Source organism: Rutilus rutilus (assembly GCF_951802725.1).
Source record: "Rutilus rutilus genome assembly, chromosome: 11".
NCBI lineage: Eukaryota > Metazoa > Chordata > Actinopteri > Cypriniformes > Leuciscidae > Rutilus > Rutilus rutilus.
In genome coordinates, this window is record NC_140216.1 from 14433847 (window position 1) to 14457751 (window position 23905).

Genomic DNA, 23905 nt, shown 5'->3' on the forward strand with positions numbered 1-23905 from the left:
CCTCTACAGTGCAAAAAACAGACAACACTATGAACCTTAAGTGTTGCACTGCCTATTTTATTCGAACATTATTTATTAAATATGAATTATATAGAATTATACAAATTATATAACATTTGTGTTTTTATATTAAAATTACAATTATATTCTAATTATTTTATTGTATAAAATAGATATTAATTTGATATTGATTTGAATATTAACCTTTTCACTAATTAATACATTTTTAGCTGTTTGTAATTACTAGATAAGTATTTTTAAAAATCATTTTATCATTTAATCATTTGCATAGAATTACATGACTCAAGATTCTATTATTTCAAGGGCCGTAAAGCACTATTTAAAATCGTCTGATATTTCCAGTTTTCCATGACTTCATAACCTTGATGATATAACTGCAGACTCTGTATAGGCATAATTTCACTACGTCACAAAAAAAATACAACTCAAAACATTTATGTATCAAAACGATTTTCTTTTTTTTTACTTTGGTGTACAGTCAACATACAGGAGCAGAATGTCCTTTAACAATAGAATAATTATAATAACAACAATAATTGAAATGACAATATCAATAAAATAGTCAATTCAAATATATTCACACTGGATAACATACTGATAAATACTTGTAAGAAATAAGTTTCATATATGGAATGCTGTTGATTGACTTCCAGTTGGGTGATTGTCATGTTACTGACATACATGTTGGCTTCATCATGTAGTAACCTTACACAATACAGTATGCCCATCAGTGAAAACACACAAATTCTAGAAGTTAAAGTGTTACAAGGGACTAGGCCACATATTTTTGAGGGGGGAAAAAAAGCCATCATTTGGACTAAACCTTTGATACAGTGAAAGAAAATCTAAAATTACAGACCAGAACACAGTAGCTAATGAAAGAGAAGTAAATTGAAGTTACTCTTCAATGACAATAGTAACTGCACATATATGTCACGATGACCTTTGGGGTCAATTGTAACATATTTTCTGTTTTTAAGGCAAAATAACCATCCAATGACTGAGGACCATGTGATATTCAGTGTTGGGTAACGCATTAGCACACTGTAAAACGTGATCAGTTGACTCACTTAAAGTGAGGAAACCCGTTGCCTTCAAATGATTAAGTAAATACACTTCATGCTTAATTGAAAAAAATTAAGTTACGTGAACTTAATTTTTTCAATTACGCATTAAGGTTATAAACGTAATAATGAAGGCAATGAATTTCCTTACTTTTTTTTTTTTTTTTTAAGTTAAGTCAACGGATAACTTTTCACAGTGTAATTAATTACTGTAATTGAATTACTTTTTCCCTTTAAAAAGTAAAGTAATGATTACTCTTCATTTTTCTGTAATTTAATTAGTTACTTCTGATGTAATTGCATTAAATACTATATAGACTATGTAACAATTCTATATATAAATAAAATGTAACATCTGATGTTAAAATGTAACCTCTCTTTAAATATTTCAGTCAGTTCAAGAATAATTTATGCACTTTTATATTTATTTAAAAGAGATGTTTCATGTCTGTCCTTGCTTTGTTCAACTGGTTGAGGTTGATATGGGATTTAGAAAGTAATTAGTAAAAAGTAATTAGTTATACGATATTTTTTTTGGGGGGGGGGGGGGGGAGAGTAATTAGTACAGTAATCTAATTACACTGTTGAAGATGTAATTAGTAGCTTAATTCATTTTTAGAGTAACATACCCAACACTGGTGATATTTTTTGGCAAATTCTTCAAACCAACAAAATGCTTTGAATCATACCTGTAATTCTAATCAAGCTATGCACTGAAATTGCTAATGACATTTAGATACTTGTCTAAGTCTATTTTTATAAATGTTTCTATCTTTAAATACAACAAATATGTCATCATGTTAATCGGATGTGTAATGCGAGAGCTTAAATCTATTTCACCCAAAATGACCTCAAGATAGCATACCGGTTTAAAGATAAGTCAACACTGATTGCGTACATTCCAAAGTCCCCTTTGAAATTTGCATTAAAACTACAGCTTTACTGTACTCAGCCTTTAATCTGCAGTGTATGTATATGGAACACGTATCCATTGAAATACAGCACAAAGGCACTCATCGAAAAACAATGAGTGTACCTGACATCTAATGTGTTTTATAGCAACTGACGTTCAAGAAAAAGAAAGAAAACAAGGCATTATGCTTTACAATAAATTTCCCGAAAGGTTCATAATTCTCAACGTGACCTGAGCCGATGTGATCAATCCTGCAGATGTAGAATTTGCATCTTTTGCATCGCCCAATTTACAAACGTCATATAGGGTCAAAACGAAACCCGAAAAAACACTATGACTGTAAGACGACTAAAACATCCCTGACGTAATTCATTGCTTAAACCTACTGGAATATTTCAGACCAATAGAAGGTTTGCTAAGTTTATAATCAATGTGAGAATAACTGGGATGGGCTTTTTAGTTATTTCAAAATCTATCTACGAACAAAGGAGCACGAAGGGAAAGGCACAAAGATTATTACTTTACTGGGAACGCAGAACATCATACAATCCTCTACTAAATCGTTTCTCTTAAGTTGTCATTAACCACAGCTAACACTTGTCAAGCACTAAAAATAGTGAGGATCTGATTAAAGTCAACATGAAATTGCATTCGCAACCCATTTTCTTCTGTGACGTAACATATTTCCCAGCCAAATACTGTAATACTGTAATAAGTGGGGGTTGCAAAAGTCTCTTATGGTCACCAACACTGCATTTATTGGATCAAAAATACAGTAAAACCTACAGAGCCCCTAAAGAGACATGGTTATGGTAAAATATAATAAAAATTATATTTCAAATGCTTTGGCATTCGCTCACAAAACTTTTGTGATGGAAATAATACGATGTTGGAGGAAAAACTATACTTCAGTGCTTTTGTGAGTGAACACAAACTTTCTCGGAGAAACGCAATACTTGTGTAAGAGAATTACATTTCTTTCATTTCATGTTGACTTTAACATCCTACAATGAGGTTCCACTTTTATTATTAGATTTGCATTTGTATTGGATGCACATACTAAATAAACCAATAAAAGGGGTCTTTCAATAAATGCATAATTTCCTGTAAGTGTACAGTAAAATATAGACATTTCAATTTGGGAAGGTAGCAAAACAATAATATTGAATGCTCGAAGTTTCGATGTTCTACCCGTTTGCAAAAGGTTATAGTGGTATGGGGATGACTGACTGAATTTCGCTCCCAATCGAGACGAGAGTTGCTGGGCGAGATAAATGCTAAAGCTGAGCAACTGGTGTTGGCAAAAACCCGTTGTTTGAAATCGGTCAGTCGGTGCATCAAGGCTCTACATTCGGTTCAAGACACGCCTTGTTTTGGTTTGGTTAAAGTATGAGGTGAGCATGACGTCCGGAAAGTAGAAGATTCCAGACACGTTTTGGCATAAAGAAAAATCCACTGGGTTCATGCTTGATTATCATGAGGTATTCTGGCTTTGGTGAGTTACACCACATGGCAAATGATTTGGTTACAAACACCGAACTGCGTCACAATACTAATACCACCATTTTAAAGCTGAACAATTCAGGCTTGTTTTTTTTTTTGTTTTTTCTTGTTTTTTTTTTGGTATGAAAATAAAGGAGCTGGAAGGCTATTGCAAGTCTAACTAATAAGATGCCTGGATAGTAAGCCGCGTAATAGCTGAGTTGAGGTCCACATGTAGAGGAACACAGCACAAGCACAGAGATGAGGAGCGTTTTGTTTTGACAGTTTGTCCTGTTATCTGTCTGGTACAGTTTGTTTCCCAGAGGCAGGTTTGCATCTACATCAGCTGGTCCTTTCGCACGGTTCCTGAAGTGACCAGCGCCAACATAGCGATATACATTTGCTCTGAGGCATTTAGTGCTACCAAACCCGTGGATCTCAAGATATTCTGAGTTTTTATGCAATAAACTTGGTTGGAGATTGAACAGTCTCTTCCTCACTTGTGTTGTGTTGTGTTGTGTTGTGTTGTGTGTGTGATACCAGAGTCTAATAGAGCACAACACAATGTTCCTCAAGTAAAAATACCATTCATTTTCTTCACAAAGATTCGAGTCAATCTTGCTGCACTCTCATTTTTGAATATTTGAACAAATATTTTAGAACAAACTTCAAATATATAGTATGCAAGCTGATTTAAATTCACAATCCATTTGTTTTTTTTGTAATGTTCCATCTTGTAGCTATTTGGTTTGGTTCAAGGATCAGAACTCTTTATGGAGTAAGTGAATGGAAAAATACTTCCGGAACCAAGGCCATTGCAAAAACGGCAGTTTTTCGTGCTTTGTTTTATGTTCAGACACTGACCCATAAATGAATTTCTTGCAAGGACAGATTGTAAGCATTTTATACCAGTATTGCAAAACTATTAGGCTCTAATATTCTTAGTATAACTGCATGATGTGCAAAGCTAGAAAGGCATATGAACAATAAAGCTATTTCCCTGAACTTAATCAACCCTGTGTAAACTTGCATTCATTAGTAGACCTGTAGCGCTAAGGTATATACATCTAATTTGAATGGATAAATCTCACAAATCCCATCAAGAACATGTTCAGATCATATTTCACCATAAAGTCAAGAGAAAGTAATAGAAAAATATGTTTGTATAAAGTGAAAGTAACTTATTTTCAGAGGTGTAAAGTCCAGGGGTCAGAAAGTAAAAGTCCTGCCATATGTTTATTCCACCCATGAACTCACCCAGCTGATTTCACTAATTAGTTATATCTCCTGGCTGAAAAACTGTGCTAATTGCAGGTGATTGGAACAAAATACTGAGGAGGACTTTTTTATATATATATACGTATATATATTTAAATTAAGTATTTGTACATCATTGTAGTATATGTTGGACTGCCTTTATGATGATTTTAATAAAACAGAATCACTGCATCACAGTTTTTTTTAAGAAAAAATATGCAGTACTCTCATCAGAATCATCATTGCATAAACTCAAAAATAAAACATCTGGAAACATTTCAATAATGTACATTTTGGGGAAAATGCTTAATTAATTAAAAATAATGTCACAATAATAATAAAAATTCTCTGTATAGGGTTAGTTCACCCAAAACCTCATGTTGTTCCAAACCCGTAAGACATTCGTCTTAAATACTGAGCCGGCGTTCTGACGTAGAACCTGGAAGCGCTGCACTGTATTTACAACATAAACAGCATAGAAGACTGACGCAGATGAGAAGAACTTGTTGAATAAAGTAGTTTTTGTTTGTTTTTTTGCACACATTAAGTATTCTCGTCGCTTCATAACATTAAGGTTGAACCACTGTAGTCACATGGACTATTTTAACGATGTCTTTATTACCTTTCTGGGCCTTAAAAGTTGCAATGACATTGCTGCCTATGGCTTGTTCAGAAAGCTCTCGGATTTCATTTGTGTTCCGAAAATGAACAAAGGTCTTAGGGGTTTGGAACGACATAAGGGTAAGTAATTAATGACAGAAATAAATAAAAATTAACCCTTTAAGGAATTCTTTTTTTTTTTTTCATTTGAATGAAATATGACCTAGACATGTTTTTGTGAGATTCACCCGAAAAGAAATGCAACATTTCACTATAGAACAATAAAATGCACTGAAATATCTTTCAAAAACATGAATTTTAGAGTAGTGAATTTCTGTGTTGTTTTCATTGGGATTCTAATGACTGATAAAAACCACACTGTAGCGCGTAATGTGGCTTGCACGCTTACTGTAGTGAGTCCAGTATCTGTGTTGTGAGTGTTTTCTGTGTATTGTTCCCTCTCAGTTAGCTGGTCCAGGGTCTGCCAGTGGCATAGTGTGCAGCACCTCATCCAGTAGCTGCAGTGCCCGGTGCAAATGCACCTCCACCCAGCAGGGGGTGTGCTTGATGCTCTGCCGGGGGTAATCAGGCCCCCAGCCCTTCACGAAGCTCAGGCGCAGGATGCACAGCCTCCTGAGGTCATCCACACCAATCCCTGCTGCTGCTGAGAGGCCTGGAAATAAACATTTGTAAATTCACCAACCACTCATTTTTTGAATTTGCACTGATTCTACAAAAACTTTATCTATAAAGGAATTAGGTTATCAAATAATACCCACATTAAAAGCGGTTTTCTATCCTATGTTGACTTATTTCCTGTTGAAAGTTAGATGCATTTATTACAGAGAAGGTCTTATTATTGGGAAATACGATGGTCTGCGGCTCTACCGTTGAAGAAAGCGTAATGGCCAACTTGGATCACTTGTGACTTGATAACCAATCACATTACAGCTTTGACCTCATTGAATTTCTTCTCTTATAAAACAGCAATTTTTTCATAGTAAACTCTTAAAATAGATCAATCCAAAACAAATGTTTAATGACCAACATGTTAAAGATTAGCCGACAGGCTGTCGATTCATTAAGTGATGAACTATTTCCTCACAAAAGCAGTATATACAGAAGCCTCTCCTCCATTGACACCCATTAAAAAAAAAACAGCCTGCTTTCCCATGTATTGCTGCGGTGTTTTTTTTTTTTTTTGCTAACCTTGGAGGCTTGTCTTAGTTTATTTCTGCTCTCTGAAATGCTAGATTCTAGCTGGTCCGTCACAACATTCTGAGGTCAGTTATTCCCTGAAAATGACCGTGGTCCAAAGCCACTAGAAGGCAAGCCTGCAACCTTTATCCACAAAAGCTTAACGGCTCATGCTAACGCTGTTGCAGTACGCAGGGAAGGAAAGCAGAGGCCGTTTTTTTATGGATGTCAATGGAGAAAAAGCTTCACTACACTGAATGAAACGCTTTTGTGAGGAAATAGCTTATCATTTAATGAATCGACTGCCTGTCCGCTAGTCTTCAACATGTTTTACGCTAAACAATACTTTTGTTGGGAGCAATATGTAGATTTTACAATGATAAAAAGGTTATTTTATAAGAGAAGGCAGAGAAGGGAATGTCGCTACAGGTAAGACTCATTTACGGCATTACCATAGCATTTAATAGTAATATTGAGTGATATATTGTTTAAAGAAAGTTAAAAATACTAACTTTTCTTTCTTTGGCTTTCAGGTTTTACCAGTTATGATAAGACTTGAATTGTAATGACTTTTATAACTATTACAACAACTGCAATGATTTACGACTGCTGTGTCTAATATGCTTTTTAATGAATGAAGGTAAAAATACATGTGTAACAAAATAAATATGTATTAAATTACAATTAAGTTAGAGTTTAGTGTACTCTTAAATGTAGTTTTATGCGCCCTGCAGTGACTACTTTGCAGCTAATAAGAGATATTCACGCTCTTTTTTCCCGCAGTAAAGCACATTCCACAAACAATGCAATCCTACTGTATGTTTACTAGCTATATAACACCAAATATAGAACATTTATTCACAAGACCAACACGCTAATAACCCACCAGAAACTGATTAACATAAACTGTAACTGACTCACTGACGTCACTGCCATTACACAATAGGCTGAGGTGCCTCACATGATCCAAGTTAGCCGTTACGCTTTCTCCAATGGTAAGAGGTACATCCCCCCTCTCATCTCCCATACACCTTATTTTTTAGGTAAGAGCCGGAGCGGCCATTTGTAAACTTAATGTGTCTGGCTTCCGGTATCATCCGCTTCCAGTTATTTTTAGATGTACAAAAAAGATTTTTATGCTGCTTGATATTGCAAACTGGTATTTCTTAGTATTATTTTTATGTAGTGGTTTAATTATAAACATGCTGTTTTGTAGCGCAAACAGTTTTACCATTTACTGCACTTTGTTATTCTTCTCGTTATTTCCCTATAGCGGCTAATGAATCGGAAGCATCGCACATTCACAGAAATTAGCTTAGTTCTGCATTAAAAAATAAGGTGGATAACAAGACAATTTCTGCCGTGGTCAATACAAAAGCATCGCTGTATAATGACGGTCATCCAGTTATTTGAGGCCGGTGATTCTTTCATGTCTCTCGTATTACACTCTCCCTCTCATTTCATTCAAATGCAGCTGGTGCATCTTGCGTATCAGTAATAGACTGTACTAACTGTAAAATAATAGGACTTCAGTATTAATGGTAGGCCTCAAATATTAGGCCTACTATGGTATTATAATATAATAAAGAGGTACGATTTTAAAACGGTTTCTTCTCAAATCAATATTTCATGACCCAGTCATTATTTATGTGGTGAAAAGCTGTGTACTAAGTAATATGACTGTACATTATCCCACAAATGTTCATCTTGTTTTAACTTGTTTGTTCCTCTAGGCTCAAAGCTGCAGCTAGGAACTGTTTTTCTGAGCAGAAGCTTTTCATTTAATGTGCTAATAAAATATTTCAACCTTATGTGGCAAGTGTCTGTGTAATAAGAGGGATAATGTACATCCAAGTCAGTCGTTACTGCAAAATAAATTGCAGGGACCTGATCACCCTGTCAGGGTTTATTTTGCGATAACAACCAGCTGGATGTACATTATCCCTTACCTGATGACCTCAAAGCTAACAGACATCTCATTTTGACCTCACGGGTTTGCAGTGAATGAGGCGGACACTCACTGACTGCAGGCGCGATTCCACCAACACTTCCTGGTCCTGGAATATTCCCTGCAACCGCTGCGGCCTGCGCTGCTGCTGCGGCCTGAGCCGTGGCCGCCTGTTGCTGCATCTGCCTGTGGCACTGCCTGAGGTCAAAGACCTGCAGGAACAAAACAACACAATAACTCTTTCTGCTTTCAGCACAGCATTGAAGCACACAGACCTCACTGCCGTGTCCTAAAACAATGGCTGATGAGAAGTCATTTAGACAGTTTTGAAAAAAAGTGAAGCTCTGGATCAAGCAAATCTAATGTGACAGGAAGCAAAAATACACACAGAGCTCTCAAGTGTACAAAGGTATTTACTGCCCGTCGAGCCTGGCATTAAAGGGGTCATATTATGGGGACTTTTCCTTGATCTAGAATTTAATAATAATAATAATAATAATAATAACGTCATGTAATTTTAATACAATTATATACAATGAAAATATTGAACACTGCAGCACAAAAGAGGCATTTCAAAAATTAAAGCAACTTGTCTAAATTTATCCATTTATTTATCAATTTGAAGTGATTTATTTACATTTTTAATTATATGCTTGTTGTTTATTTTCTTGTTACATTAACTACAATTTAACAACAAAAAACATAATTCAAAAATGTAAATGAATCGCTTTTCAAACTAACATAGATATATTTAGACAAGATGCTTATTTAATTTTTTGAAATACAGCTTTTTGTATATAAAATGTAGTTGTGTAACAATAAAATAAACTTTTCAAATTGACAGATATATTTAAACAAGTTGCTTGTTTTTTATCAAATGAAAAAATTAAATAAGCAATATATAAGTTAAATTTGTGTAGTTAAATTTGAAAAGTTATTTATTTATTATTTTGAATTATTGTTTTTTTTAATTAACATATAGCTACATGTCACAATAAAATAAACACGCTTTTTTAATTGTAAAACAAATTATACTTTTTAGAGATAAAAATAAATCGAATAAATTCCTAACCGCCCACAATCTAGTTTTTTTTTTTTACAAAAAGTCAATTCTAATCATTACGTTGCACTATTTCCGCCCGTAAATAATTTATAAAATATGAGGATGACCCCCCCTTTAAGCTTTTGTGACGTCCGCAGTATTTGTGGGTTCGAAGCTTTTACCTTTATGTAGGCCCCTGGGTAGATTTTGTGCACCGCATCTCCTGGCGCTCGGCCTGCTTCTCTGTCCAGGTAGTAACTCTGCACAAAGACGGCGTGATCGCTCATGCAGCGCATCCATACGTCGCCTTCTCCACGACACTCTAGCTGCACGCCTTTACCTATGTGCAACCTGCAGACAGGATGAGAAGACAGCTGCAGAATCAATGACTGTAACATCAAATCAAACATCAAATAGTTACATAACACAATTGAACACATGCCACCGAGTGTCATAACCAAAACCAGATGTGCCTTTGTTGACATGCTTGCATTCTATTTTGTCAGGTTGTTAAAACCAGTTATTTCCAGATTGTTGTCCTAGAATAATCTGTTTGTTTATTATTGTTCATCACAGTGTCATTCTGGCACAGTAAGCAGATTTTGCAAGAGCGTGTTAAGGTAAACATCAAACCTGTGAAATTCATCTATACACAAAACAAAGACTCACACACACACACACACATATACATATACATATATATATATACATATATATATAGCCATTTGGTCTGGACAGTATAGCTAAATATTTGTCAGCCTTTTGACGATATTAAGAGTTTTATGGCAATATTTACAGCAAAAAAACAAACAAACATACCTACCAAAATATCAACCTTGGCCATTGCTGCCAAGTAGATTAACCACCATAGACAATATCATGTTTACATGCACATCATTTTCTAATTAAGGTTCATTTACATTTACATTTACATTTAGTCATTTAGCAGACGCTTTTATCCAAAGCGACTTACAATCAGGTTCATATCATGGTTAAACTTTTATTTAAAAAAAGATTTAAGCTTTTTAAATTGTAATATTTTTTATATGTGCTTTTGTCATTTTGATTAGTTTTTTGAAATTTTAGTACTTTAGTACTTATTTCAATAACTTATTTATTTCAGTTAGTTGCCAAAGCAACATTTCAAAAATGTTTAACCTTTTCATCTAATATTTATATTTAATTTTAATTCAACTTTATTTCAATTAACTACAATTATTTTTAATAGTTTCAGTAAACAATAACTTAATTTAAGCAGTTTTGTCATTAAGTAAAAATGAAACTGTTAAAAAAAAAAATTGAAATAAAGCTGAAATCATATTAAATATAAATATTACATGAAAAAATTTAACTTAAATGAAAATATTGGAAATATTTAGAAAAATTGCCTTGACAACTAACTTTTAATTTAACTATTAATTGTCGCTGTGCCCGAAATCGAATACTTCGCTACTACATAGTATGTGAAAAACAGTACGCCGACAGAGTATAAAGTATCAGAATGAATAGTATTCGAAAACAGTAAACAAAAAGTCCCCGGATGACTTACTACTTCTGGCGAGATTCTGAAGTGTGCACTTAATGGACACTTTACTATCCCGTGAGGTCACTGGAGGGGATTGATGAATGGCAGTGAAGTGATGTAACTGACGCTAGTAGGTCACATGACAGTAACATAGCAGATGAAGTACATCCTGATTTCATTCATACTAGTACCCACATTCATACTATATAGAACATAGTTTCTTAATGGTCGCGAAGTAAATTCAAATTCAAATGTAGTACCTACTAGAGCCCTGCACAGGACTGTTTTCTTAATCCCGCTCCTGCTGAATTTCTGACCATTACCGCCTACTCCCGCAACGTGTGCGTTCCACTCCCGCCCGCACCCTCAAACATTCTGATACAGCTTGTAGAAATTGTGAAAAAAATTACACCAACATTAGGGCTATGCTAAACATTCAAATGACAGAAATTGCGTTTAATTACACTGACCACAAGGTAAAGTAATGCTAGCACGGTAGCACGACAAACACATTCAGCCAGCTTTTTATTAAAACAAAACATCCCATCTAGTGGAGCCTAAATATATATTTAAAGTCCCCCTGTAGTCAATAATTGTATCCCTTAAAACTCACCTTTGATCACCAAAATGGCATATTTAAAAGTTTTTTCCTGTGAACAGTATTTATTCACGGCTTAAAATAGATTGAATAGCTTGTAAAATAGCTAGTAACTACACCCTTGCTTCATTTAGTATACGCCGAGCCATGAATATGCAAATGAGCCCCGTCTCCACTAAGATCCCAATCCCAATGCAGCCCTCTAGTACCTACTCAAACAGCATGCCAAATCAGGATGCAGCGCATGTCTCCTTCTCGTCCAAAAATGGCTTTCTTTAATAGCCGGCAACTGTCTGTATATACTAACACCAGTAATTACCTTCTTTATTTTAATGCCATTAGCACTTTCACACACTAAAGTTGTGATAAAAGAAGAAATATGGAACTAATCTACTGGCACTGGTCTTTAGAAAACTTTATAGCTAAATAAAAAGCACATTAAAATTGTAATATTCACAATGCAGGTTTTATATCTGCAACAAAATAATACTGCACAAATCATAAATATTCAGTATATCACCCAGCTCTGACAACCACACTAAGATATTTTTTCACTGGAACAGTTGTTGGATTGCGGCACACATACCTGGCCCGCTCACTGGCGTCGGTGCGGTGCACATTACTAAGCTGACCCAGGCAGAAGCGGTCACCTCCTGAGGGGTCCACATACCCGTCAATCGTCACCACCGGACAGCTGGACAGCACTTTAAACATCTCTCCAACCTGCACGTCCATCTCAAAGTACGAGATGGAGCACCAAAACTCAGGACCTGTTGATGCATCGCATATTGAACTGTAAGTCTGAGAGCATAAATAGAAATTAAAGTGTACAAACCATTCAAAAGTTTGGGCTCAGAGAGATGTTTTAATGCTTTTGAAAAAAGTCACTTATGCTAACCAAAGCTGCATTTATTTGATCAAAATATAGTAAAACAGTAAAATTGTGAAATATTATTACAATTTAAAAGAACTGTTTTCTATTGTAATATCTTTTAAAATGTAATTTATTCCTGTGATGCAAAGCTGAATTTTCAGCTGAGTGTTACATGATCCTTCAGAACTCATTCTTATATGCAGATTTGCTGCTCAAGAAACATTTCTTATTATTAAAGGGATACTCCACTTTTTTTGGAAATAGGCTCATTTTACAACTCCCCCAGAGTTAAACAGTTGAGTTTTACCGTTTTCGAATCCATTCAGCCGATCTCCGGGTCTGGCAGTACCACTTTTAGCATAGCTTAGCATAATGAATTGAACTGGACAAGACCATTAGCATCTCTCTCAAAAAAATGAACAAAGAGTTTCGATATTTTTCCTATTTAAAACTTGACTCTTCTGTAGTTACATCGTGTACTAAGACCGACGGAAAATGAAAAGCTGCAATTTTCTAGGCTGATATGGCTAGGAACTATACTCTCATTCCTGCGTAATAATCAAGAAACGTTGCTGCCGTACCATGAGTCCAGCAGGCGTAATGATATGACGCAGCGCCTGAAAATAGGTCTAATAGGTTAGACAAACTTAGTCCCGGTCACGTTGGAAGTTACTGAGCTGGGGAATATTTTCAGGCGCTGCGTCATATCATTACGCCTGCTGCACTCATGGTACGGCAGCAAAGTTCCTTGATTATTACGCAGGAATGAGAGTATAGTTCCTAGCCATATCAGCCTAGAAAATCACAACTTTTCATTTTCTGTCGTTCCTAGTACACGATGTAACTACAGAAGAGTCAAGTTTTAAATAGGAAAAATATCAAAACTCTTTGGTCATTTTTTTGAGAGAGATGCTAATGGTCTTGTCCGATTCAATGATCTATGCTAAGCTATGCTAAAAGTGGTACCGCCAGACCCGGAGATCGGCTGAATGGATTCGAAAACGGTAAAACTCAACTGTTTAACTCTGGGGGAGTTGTAAAATGAGTCTATTTCCAAAAAAAGTGGAGTATCCCTTTAATGTTGAAAACAGCTGTGCTGCTTAATATTTCTGTGGAAACTGTGATTCATTTCAGGATTCTCAGATGAATAGCTTTTATTTGAAACAGAAATCTTTTGTAAAATATAAATGTCTTTACTGTTACTTTTGATCAATTTAATGCATCCTTGCTGAATCGATGTATTAATTTCTTTCAAGCAAAACTTTGAGATTATATAAAGTAGAAACCTGGATGGTTGGAGACTGGAGGAGGGAAAGATGCTGTACTGTGATGTTGAGACCCTGATAGAGGAAGATATTATAATGGATTAAATTAGTTATATATAAAATAATGGTATATTTGCATACATGCATATTTAAGTGAAGTGTTCGTAGTAATGTTTAAGGCAAACGTACAGTAGTGTGGGTGGTGGAGAGGAGGTTGGTGGCCACGGCCATTTTGCTGGGGTCCTACAGGAGTATAGGAGGCTGTGCTGCTGCCTGTCCAGGTTGCTGCAGCAATATAGAGATTAAAAATGTTTTGTATATGAAGCAGTGAAAATGCGACAAGTATTTTATCTGTCTACACCGAAAAAGAAAATACCAAGCAACATTCCAAAACCACAGCCAATTAGAATATATTGAATGAAGGTTAATATACAGCTTTGTGGGATTTGGACCAATGAGATTTCACTGTGGGCAGGACTACAAAAACAGAAATTTTGTCAAGTTGTTAATAATACTAAAACTATTACAAATTTTCATTGATTAAAATAAAGCTGAAATAACTCTTTTATATAAAATATAAACGTTAGGTGAAATTAATACGTTGAAATTACAAAAATGAACAAAATAAATTAAAATGAAATAGAAATATAAAAAAAAAACAATACACATGACAAAAGCTCATAACTACTAAAACTTAAACTACAAAAAATAATAAAAAATAATAATAAAAAGCTGATTTAATATATGACTAATACTATAATAGTATATAAAACTGATGAAAAACTCACATTAAAATAAACAGGATTTATCATTTGACATTGTGACTGGTTATGAGAAGTGTAATTTACTGTGAAAGGAGCTTTGTGTCTGGGAGTGTTTGGAGCCGTTGTAGCCGTTCTGGTTTGGTGGAGGCTGGGGTGGGACGGGGGTCTGTGGGGGTCCATGTGTGGGGGTAGAGGGGGGAGGTGTAGGGGTCATGACTTGACCCTGAGGAGATGCAATCTGTAGTAAGCCTTCACCATGACCTCCCTGCATCGGCATCATAGAGCCTGAAGCTGAAAGACATTAGAGTTTGGAAGATGACACAACGACGCTATTACAACTGCACAATTTAACCTCCCAGAGTCCTCTATGGCCAAAGGTCAGCACTTACCAGTGGGGGAGAGGGGCATATTAGAGTAAAGGGTGACCGGTGGGGGTGCGCGGGTGGGTTCTGAAGGCAGCTGTAGAGGAGGCAGTGGCTGGCCGTAGTGGTCCGGAGGGGGGAGTTTCATCACCCCCTGGTGGTCCTGCTGGGGAGGCAGGCATGAGGGAACGTCCATCTGAATGCAGTCGTGGCTGTACTCTTCCTTTATCAGTCTGCCAGTGGGACCTAGACGCCAGCCAGAGGACAAATTATGCTCTTTTTACTGAATCGGTTCATTTAACAATTCACTGATTCATTCACTGATTCACTCATTCATTTTTTCACTGTTTATTTAAGCATAATGTTGTAAATCTCAATTAAATCACATATGTATACTGTTAAAAAAAGGGGTCAGTGAGATGTTTTAATGTTTTTGCAAAGAAGCCTCTTATGCTCGCCAAACTGCATTTATTTGATCAAAAATACAGTAAAAATATAGTGAAATATTAATATAATTTTTCAATTTTATTATATTTGAAAATATTATTTATTCCTGTGATAGCAAAACTGAAGTTTCAACAGTGTCACATGATCCTCCAGAAATTATTTTAATATGTTGATTTGGTGGAAACCACGATACATTTTTTCAGGATTCTTTGATAAATAGAAAGTTCAAAAGAACAAGAAATTATTTTAAACAGTATTTTTTGTAACAATGTAAATATCTATTATCTATCAAATAACATTTAAAAGATGTTTATATTGTTACAAAAAAAAAACTATTTCAAATAAAAAAAGTGACAAATATGAGCAGACAAATGTGTGTAACTTACCCGTGTTTTGAAGACTGAGACCAACTTGAGAAGAGCAAAAAAAAAAAAAAAGAGAAAACAAAAGAGAAAATCATATTGCAAATTGACCAAACAACGTTTTTCTGCACTGATAAAAAAAAAAAGCAAAAAAAAAAAAGCATAACACTGTAGTTTCGAGACACAGAATGTGCTGCACACAGCTCAGTAATGTCTTTGTTCATGGTGATGAATAAAAGGATAGCAGACTCACCGATGCCTGGTGACACCACTCTCTCATAATGGTAAGGGTTGACACAGACATTATCGTATTTGAGGTCAAATGCGTACTGGCAGAATTTCACATGCTTGAGCTCATTCTTGTGAAGGTCGGGCCAGCGCCACAACCGTGCGTAGATTACATGAGGGAAACCTTTACGACCAGCAACCTGCAGAAAAAAAAATTAAGAAGAGTAAAAGAAATGTTCATGAGGAATACAACATAGTGTAATAATACTAAAGGAAAACAGCACAATCTCTTATACTGCACAATTAACAACATAGATATTAACCAGTCATGAGAAAATGTTAAACTTTAAAATGTTCCAATCATTATTATAATATAATTGACTGACACTGACACAATTCAATTCAGTTCATTTTCTAAACTATTGATTAAATTATGCAGCGATATATAATGATATCTGAAATCGGATCATGATTTGGTTTAATTTGATTATTTTGATACATTTCATAATTATAAAAAAATGCTTTAGCAACACTAGTAATAATAAAAATTACTCAATTCTGATCAGTACAGCATTATTATAGTATTTATTTTATTTCAGTATTTTCAGTTCAGAAAATTTTGTTATTAGTAATTAGTAGATTTTTCTATATAGCTTTAATTCATTTTTATGTCAGTTGTAGTAATTTAGTCATTTAAATTAAATGTATTTATTTCAGTTAACATTTCTCATTTTTGTTTATTTTTTAGTTCTAGTCAACAATAACAACTCTGGTTTAGCGCATTTAATTTTAATGTCAGATTTATGCATTTTTAACCTCAAGTATTGAATACACATTATAGCATGTTTCAGCGTATATTTGGTTCAGTAGCATATTCAAACTGTGTGAAATACATGTGATTTTGAAATTACAGTTGCAATTTATATAATGCAGGTTTGGCTATTCCTCATACTCCTTAGCATAAGCATTGTTTTAAATTTTATTTTTGGCCCTTATGTCTATTGAATGGCCAGAGAGACTGAAACCGAGATCAGGTACTGAACATTGGATCACATGACCTATTGTGAAGCCACTGCCAGTCATTTTTCTGCTAAGGACACAGCAACATGACCAAAACGTTTTACCATAGCAGCTATTTGACAGGTATGCAGTAGTATGACAAAAGAGCATCACATGATCCTGAAAACGCAGTGAGCCTCAGGTCATGTGTTGAGTTTTGAGTCCGCATCACAGCTGCCTGTGCTTGTTTAGTGTAGTAGAACAGCAGGGAGGACGTGTGTGTGATATGATAATCCGTTGTAGATTAACACTAAAGGCATGACACTACAGTTATGCGCTAGCAGCATGATACTAGAGCTGAGGAGAGGGATAAATCCAGCTGTCAGTGCCATTTAGGACTGAAGACGGCCTGAAACAAAGACAGAAATGTGGTGGGGCTGGTAACCAACAGGGCCAGGGTTCAAACCCCAGAGGGGACAAGAGAGCTGCTGAGGTCCAGGTGGACCTCCTTTACACAACAGAACTCCAGAAAAACATTGAAGTTATTAATTACTATAATTTGTGTTTAGAAAACCTACTTATTGAAACACATCTGACAAACATTGGTGAACACATTCTTATGTTAGTGATTTTACTGCGGTTATAGGATGTTGTTAGGCATGATGCTTTACAGAGTACCTAAAATCCCCTTAACGTTGGGCTGGGTGATAAAACAACATTGATAGCTATGTATCGGGCGGAAAATCTAAGTTTAAGTAAAGTTAATAAAAGTCATGGTTACATTCATTCTTTGTGGAACAAACATGTGGAATGCATTTCATTCATTCCCCATTAATGGTATGAAATATCTTGATAAATATCAATGTCAAACAATAGGAACATATGAGAAAGAGACCTTAATGTGGTCAAATCAGTGTAAAACATGACTTTTATTGTTTCAACAGCCCCTTGCAAAAAAGTAGACTTTAGCATACTTTTAAAATAAAAATAGTACTTATTACGGAAATGATGAAGTTTAAAAGAATATACTTAAGTGTGAACTGAATGTAATGTTTTTAAGACACTTAATTGCAAGTTAATTGCAAGAAAATGTATTACAGTCCTAATAAATACATAAATATATGTTGAATGCGTTTAACTGAACTTTACTTAACTGAAGTAGGACTTAAGTACATCTTTATATGCAATTGCAGAATTACTTCTATTGTCTTTGAAACATGGTTAAAGTGTACCGCCGAATGTACTGACAAGCATTTATGGTAAACAAAAATTTATATTAATGTAATTTCTAATGAAACTTATGTCATGGATTTAAATATACTTGTAATCACACATTTTTTTAATATTAAGTTTTAATTTAGTACATTTAAAATATATTATATTTCCTTTAAATGTAATATCAAACACACTAAAATTATAATCAAGGACTTTGCATGTGGTTTAGCACATAGTACAGCTATTTGTAAATGAATGTCTCTCTTTTTTGCTCTCACTGGGCCTCATTTATAAAACACATGCACACATTTGATCTTAGAGTGTGTTTACGCTAAAATCCATGCAAACGTTCATATTTATAAAAACGGTCTTAGACATGAAATAGTGCTTAGCGACACGCCAGGGTCTAAGCAGACGCATGCACTTTTCCTTGAGGCAAAGAGTCGGAGTACTGCAGGTATTTGCCATTCTCAAGAAAAGGATTTTGACTTTGACTGGTGCTCTTTTATGTGTTAATGACATCAATTAGGCGGTGTTTACAAGGCGGAGATCTGAAACCATTCAGCTGCGCACAATTTCAAGATCATTTGCGATTTATAAATTTCACATCTGGAAGAAAGACGTACGCACGTTTTTTTGTGTGCACAAGTTCGTTCTCTGCATCACACGCATGTAGGACAGTTTATAAATGAGGCCCACTGTCTCTGGCAAGGTCAAAAAAGGTAACACATTACGTCTCGCTCAGTAGTTCGGTTTTATTGCATCAGGTTCTCCATTACTGCACATACACAGTTTCTTCCCTTGTGTTGCCTAGATATCATCACATCTTGTGTGTAAAGAATAGAACGTACTATCAACCAGCAGCCCTTCTACACAGAGGAAAAAATAGACGGCCTTAAGTTAACCCGGCCCCTTTCCTGTGTTTTAGACAAAACAACCTTCACAACCTCTCCTCCACCCCTCCCTCTAAATCTGCCCATACGAAAGGGTGGGGAAACTGCGCAGACATCGTCCTTACTCCATATAAACCACCACTTTAACTTTGAGGTTGTTGAGGTTTACAGTAAAAAGGCCTTGTGATGAATGTCTCTCTTTGTAGCTGCTGTCAATCATCTAGTATCCATGGACACTGACGCTACAGGCAGGAAGCTATTAGAATTGTTGAAGCTTCGACCGCATCAGTCTCCCATATGAAAGCCGTATGTTCACATGTGGGTGGTGTGGATTTGATTAGCGTTGGGCCTCAAAGCAACACCCAATCACAAGTTTATTCAATGGACAATGCTTTGATTATTTACATTGTCTAGCTTTATTTATGGCAGGATTCACAAATAGATTAGGGGGAACACAATTGTGTGAACAATGTTGAACGTTTTTCTAGGCAGAGGGAAGAGTTTATACAGTGGTTGACCGATATGGGTTTTTTAAACGGCCGATGCCAAAAAACGATATCTAGAGAGCAGGACCGACGATGAATCTTAGACAGAATCTACAAACTTTCTCGCATTTTCTGTGCCGTCTTTTAAAAAAAATAAGTTCTGTGTGTGGTTCTGTGAAGTTCTGTGTGTTGCTGATGACCAATATAATACCAACATACACTACCATTCAAAAATTCAGGGTTGGTTAGATGCTTTTGAAAGAAATTAATACTTTGATGCATTAAATTGATCAAAAGTGACAGTAAAGACATTTATAATGTTACATTTATAGATTTCTATTTCAAATAAACACAGTTTTTTTGGACTTTCTATTCATCAAATAATCCTGAAAGAAATGTATCTTGGTTTCCACAAAAATATTAAGTAGAATAACTGTTTTCAACATTGATAAAACAATTTTTTTTTTTAAGTCTCTTGAGCAGCAAATCAGCATATTAGAATGATTTCTGGAGGATCATGTGACTCTGAAGACTGGAGGTATGATAATGAAAATTCAGCTTTGTCACGAAATTCTATTCAAATAGAAAAGGAAATTGTATTTCACAATATTAATGTTTTCACTGTATTTTTCATCATATAAACTTTTGGATGTTAGTGTTATACAATTTAATGCCAAATTAGAATTTTAATATTTACTCAAATGCGAAACAATTTGCCATAGATTGTTAGAAAACTGTTAAGAATTAATGAAACAAAGGAAGCTTGACCGAAATGTTGATCTCCATGAAATACTGTATTTCTTGAAAGGTTGAAACCATTTGGGTGTGTATGGGATGTTTATTTATTATTATGTTATATTTACTCACTTTTTTTTTTCTAAAACAAAAAGTGTGCATTATTCATTGACAGCACTCGGAACGGACACAAGCGGAAACAAGCAGGGAAGAGGGCAAGGTTATTTGGTTATATACCAAATAATCAGCTTGGGAAATGTATTAGTCTATTGCTAGTTTTTTGCCATGTGACAAATACACATGCTGACTGAACAGGTTCCATGAAACTCTAAAAACACCTTAACCACTGTGTCAGGTCCAAACAAACACAATGACAGAATGACAACCTAAACAGCTATACGTCCATGTCTGAAAAACCTATCTAACGCCAAGTAAAGCAGACAAGAAGAAAATCTGCCAAATGAAGAAATGACTCATCCGTTCAGTTCATTCAGCATTAACATTTGGAGGGATTCCTGTAATTCACTTCTAAGAGCATTAAAGCAAATGTTAATGGTTCAACGTCAATTACTGTAACTGCGGTTCACCTGTAGGCGTCCGTCCAGCGTCCTCTGGATGGTCACGCACTTGCTGGGGTGGACTCCGTTGGTGGTGATGGCGGTGATGAGGGAGTCCAGCTCATCCTTCTTCTCCTTCAGTTTCTTGACCAGGCTCTCGATGGCACGCTTGGCGAAGCCTTCGTTTTCGCCGCCTTGCCGGTGGCACATGAGACTGTGCACGATACTGAGGCAGGCGTCATTACTGTTGGGAGGGTTCACGGACATCCTGCTGCTCTGACAGATGGGAAAACAGAACAGCAGCATCAATACACAATACTCTTACACACTGCATGAAGTATGCTAACACACAGTCAGTACAGCAGTAATTCTTCATGGAAATCAGCGGTACAATGCCTTATAATATACATCCATTATAAATCCCTTGTAATATATATATAATAAACGTATAGTATACACGTTATACTGCCAACTATTTGCTGAATATAGATTTCGAAACAGTGGGAATTGCACCACAGTAAACCTGTCAAGCAATAGATAAAATTGATGTTAAATGATCATTGCCTTGCATGTAAGTGACTTTTTTATCTTGGAAATAGATTATTAGGTTATTTTATACAGAGCCAAGAACATGGCCACAAATTATGAATTTGTTCCCCCCTCTTTTTCATTTGGTTAAACTGTGGCGACCTCGTACACATTCGTTCCCTCGTTTTAAGTAAACAGTGGTCACGTTGTAACAATTTGTTCCCTCATTTTAGTTAAAACATGGCCTCCTTGTACAAATGTGTTCCCTCGTTTTAATTAAATCGTACTATACTGTATTTGTTTCCTTGTTTTCATTATGTTAAATTGTGGCCAAGTTTTACTCATTTTTTCCCTCGTTTTAGTTCAATCTTGCCCCCCCCCCCCCCCCCCCCCCGTGTCATGTAATTAGGGCTCTGTAATTTTGTATTTTAAATTACATTATGTAAAATGTCTTTACTTTTAGCAGTCTGATCAAAAAAGAGATAATTTGTTATGGAAGGCCAAGTCGAGTGTATTGGACTGTGATACAGTACTCCATAATGCAGTGTGCTTTGTCATATTACTGCACATGTTTGACAACGTAATAGGTTATTTGCTTCATGTATACATAAAGAAAAAGTGCATACTTTGCACAGTATACATACTGTATACAGCAGAAATAGTATGAGTAGTAGTAGATTAGTATGCAAGTCCAAAAATAGCAGGCAATGTTTGAAAGCGCCAAAAAGCAACAGCATTTACAGCGGGGAGCCATCCAACCAACAAATAGCTTACTTAAATTCTCTTTGCACAATAAACTGGGATAGGAAAAAGCGTTTTAATATCCAAAAACACTTTATGCATATGCCATAAGCGACTTAAGTAAGATTAATTTAAATTCGTATTTTGTACATAAGTAGCAGAACTTCATGGAGCTGCTAAAACCCCTGTGATCTTAGCATGAGATGTTGCAAGTGCAAAAGTGTACGATTTCTGGAGTGCAGTAATTGAAAGCTGGTGGAGCGCTGACGGATCCTGGCACTTCAGATCTCTGAGCATCATCAACTCTAATATGGGGGAGCTTCTCTGAGACCCTTATTATCAGACTCAGTGATGCTCTCCATGTCTGCGCAAGTGGCCCTTGAGGCATGAGCGCCAGAGGAACAACTTTACATTAGGACACAATCTACAATACTCTTAGATGAAGTAACAGATTTCATACACTGTAATATTTGAGAAACGGTTTCTACTTAGTCTTGACTGACACAGTCATGCATTATTCCTTTCTTCGTATCTGGGTGTATTACTCTCTTATTTCATCATATATGGTACAGTGTGCTTGAGTAAAGCATGCATGGCGGCCTGATTAGAGGACATTCAGACCCAGTCCTTGCTTTATATCAGTTATAGTATGATGAAACCCCAAGGTTTATGATCCCATCATAAGATACTGACTCTGATCAACAGATTTAACATGCAAAAATATCTGTATTACGTGAAATAACAATGATAGCAGGCCTAATTCTTAAGGCGATGAACAGAGCCCTAATGCTTAAACTATACAAAACCTTAGCCAAGACACCCCCCCCCCCCCCCCCCCTTACTGTAGAATAACAGTTAGTATTCATAAAAATGTCATTCAAAGTTAAAGCCAAACTGTTGCCTGCTCTGCGGGCAAACAAATGCAGCGGCGCAGAAGCCATATTTGGTCACATGACGTCATCGAGTCCGCCGTCTAAACATTTCACGAGCTCCCGTTGGATATGAGCACAGTTGAGATGACATGCAACCCGTTTGTGCATTCCAACTAACAAGTCGGAATTCGGATCAATAAAATCAAGGTGAACTGCTGAAGGAACAGACTCTTGGTCGTGAACTTGCAGTGAGAAGGTGGACATCATATGTCAGTGGCTCGCGACAGTATTCAAATGCTACACAGTAACGAGATATTTCAAAGCTCAGACAAGGGCAGAGATGAATTATTACGACACGAGAAGGCACACCTTTGACGTAATATATTTTAAACGAGGCAAATGTATCGCCAAATCGACAGTCCTGATCAGTTTCCAATAAGGTCTCGAATGGTGCAGCGTGCGTTTAAAAATTAATAAATAAGCACATTCATGTACAAAAAAAATACTCACACATCGGTCGTATTGTTAGAGAATTGCAAAAAGCAGTCTTCTGAACAAGGACGGAGAGGTAGAAATCCGCGTCCCCTTCCCCCTCCAACATCTAATATGAGTCGATACCGGACTATCAGGCTCGCTGTCTCCGTCCGCGCATCCTGCCGCTCTCCTCGCGCTCGTCGCTACAATAACAAAAGCGGGTAGACATTGTGCGCGTGAGCGTCTCGTCCGACTCAAACCAATGGGAGGCCGAGTCTCAAAAGGACGGCGGCGCTCATCCAATCACGGCGCGGCTCTCACGGCTGGGCCCCCGGGCCGAGGTCTGTCTGGGTCGCGTCTGGATTGACATATCGGCGCGACTGTTTTTTTAAGGTGGCGCCGCTGAGATTACTCCGCCCCATATCAACTCACCCCGCCCCATTCATCCCTGCTCAGT

The 23905-nt window shown here is 36.2% G+C and overlaps 1 protein-coding gene across 2 annotated transcripts; it reads right to left on the reverse strand.

Moving 5' to 3' along the window:
- Positions 1-5273: 5273 nt before the first annotated feature.
- On the reverse strand, positions 5274-23813 carry smad10a (SMAD family member 10a). 2 transcript variants are annotated; one of them, XM_084424149.1, is made up of 12 exons: positions 23485-23813; positions 20864-21109; positions 15975-16149; positions 15746-15769; positions 14940-15158; positions 14635-14841; positions 13976-14071; positions 13808-13861; positions 12234-12417; positions 9707-9875; positions 8556-8694; positions 5274-6010 (listed from the first exon to the last, which is right to left on the reverse strand). In XM_084424149.1, the coding sequence occupies exons 2-12, from the start codon at positions 21098-21100 to the stop codon at positions 5799-5801; spliced, it is 1716 nt and encodes a 571-aa protein (XP_084280275.1). In that variant the 5' UTR covers positions 21101-21109; positions 23485-23813; the 3' UTR covers positions 5274-5798. The 2 variants fall into 2 exon arrangements, with proteins under 2 accessions (XP_084280275.1, XP_084280274.1); XM_084424148.1 differs by having other exon boundaries at positions 20864-21104; positions 23485-23808.
- Between the last annotated feature and the right edge of the window lie 92 nt (positions 23814-23905).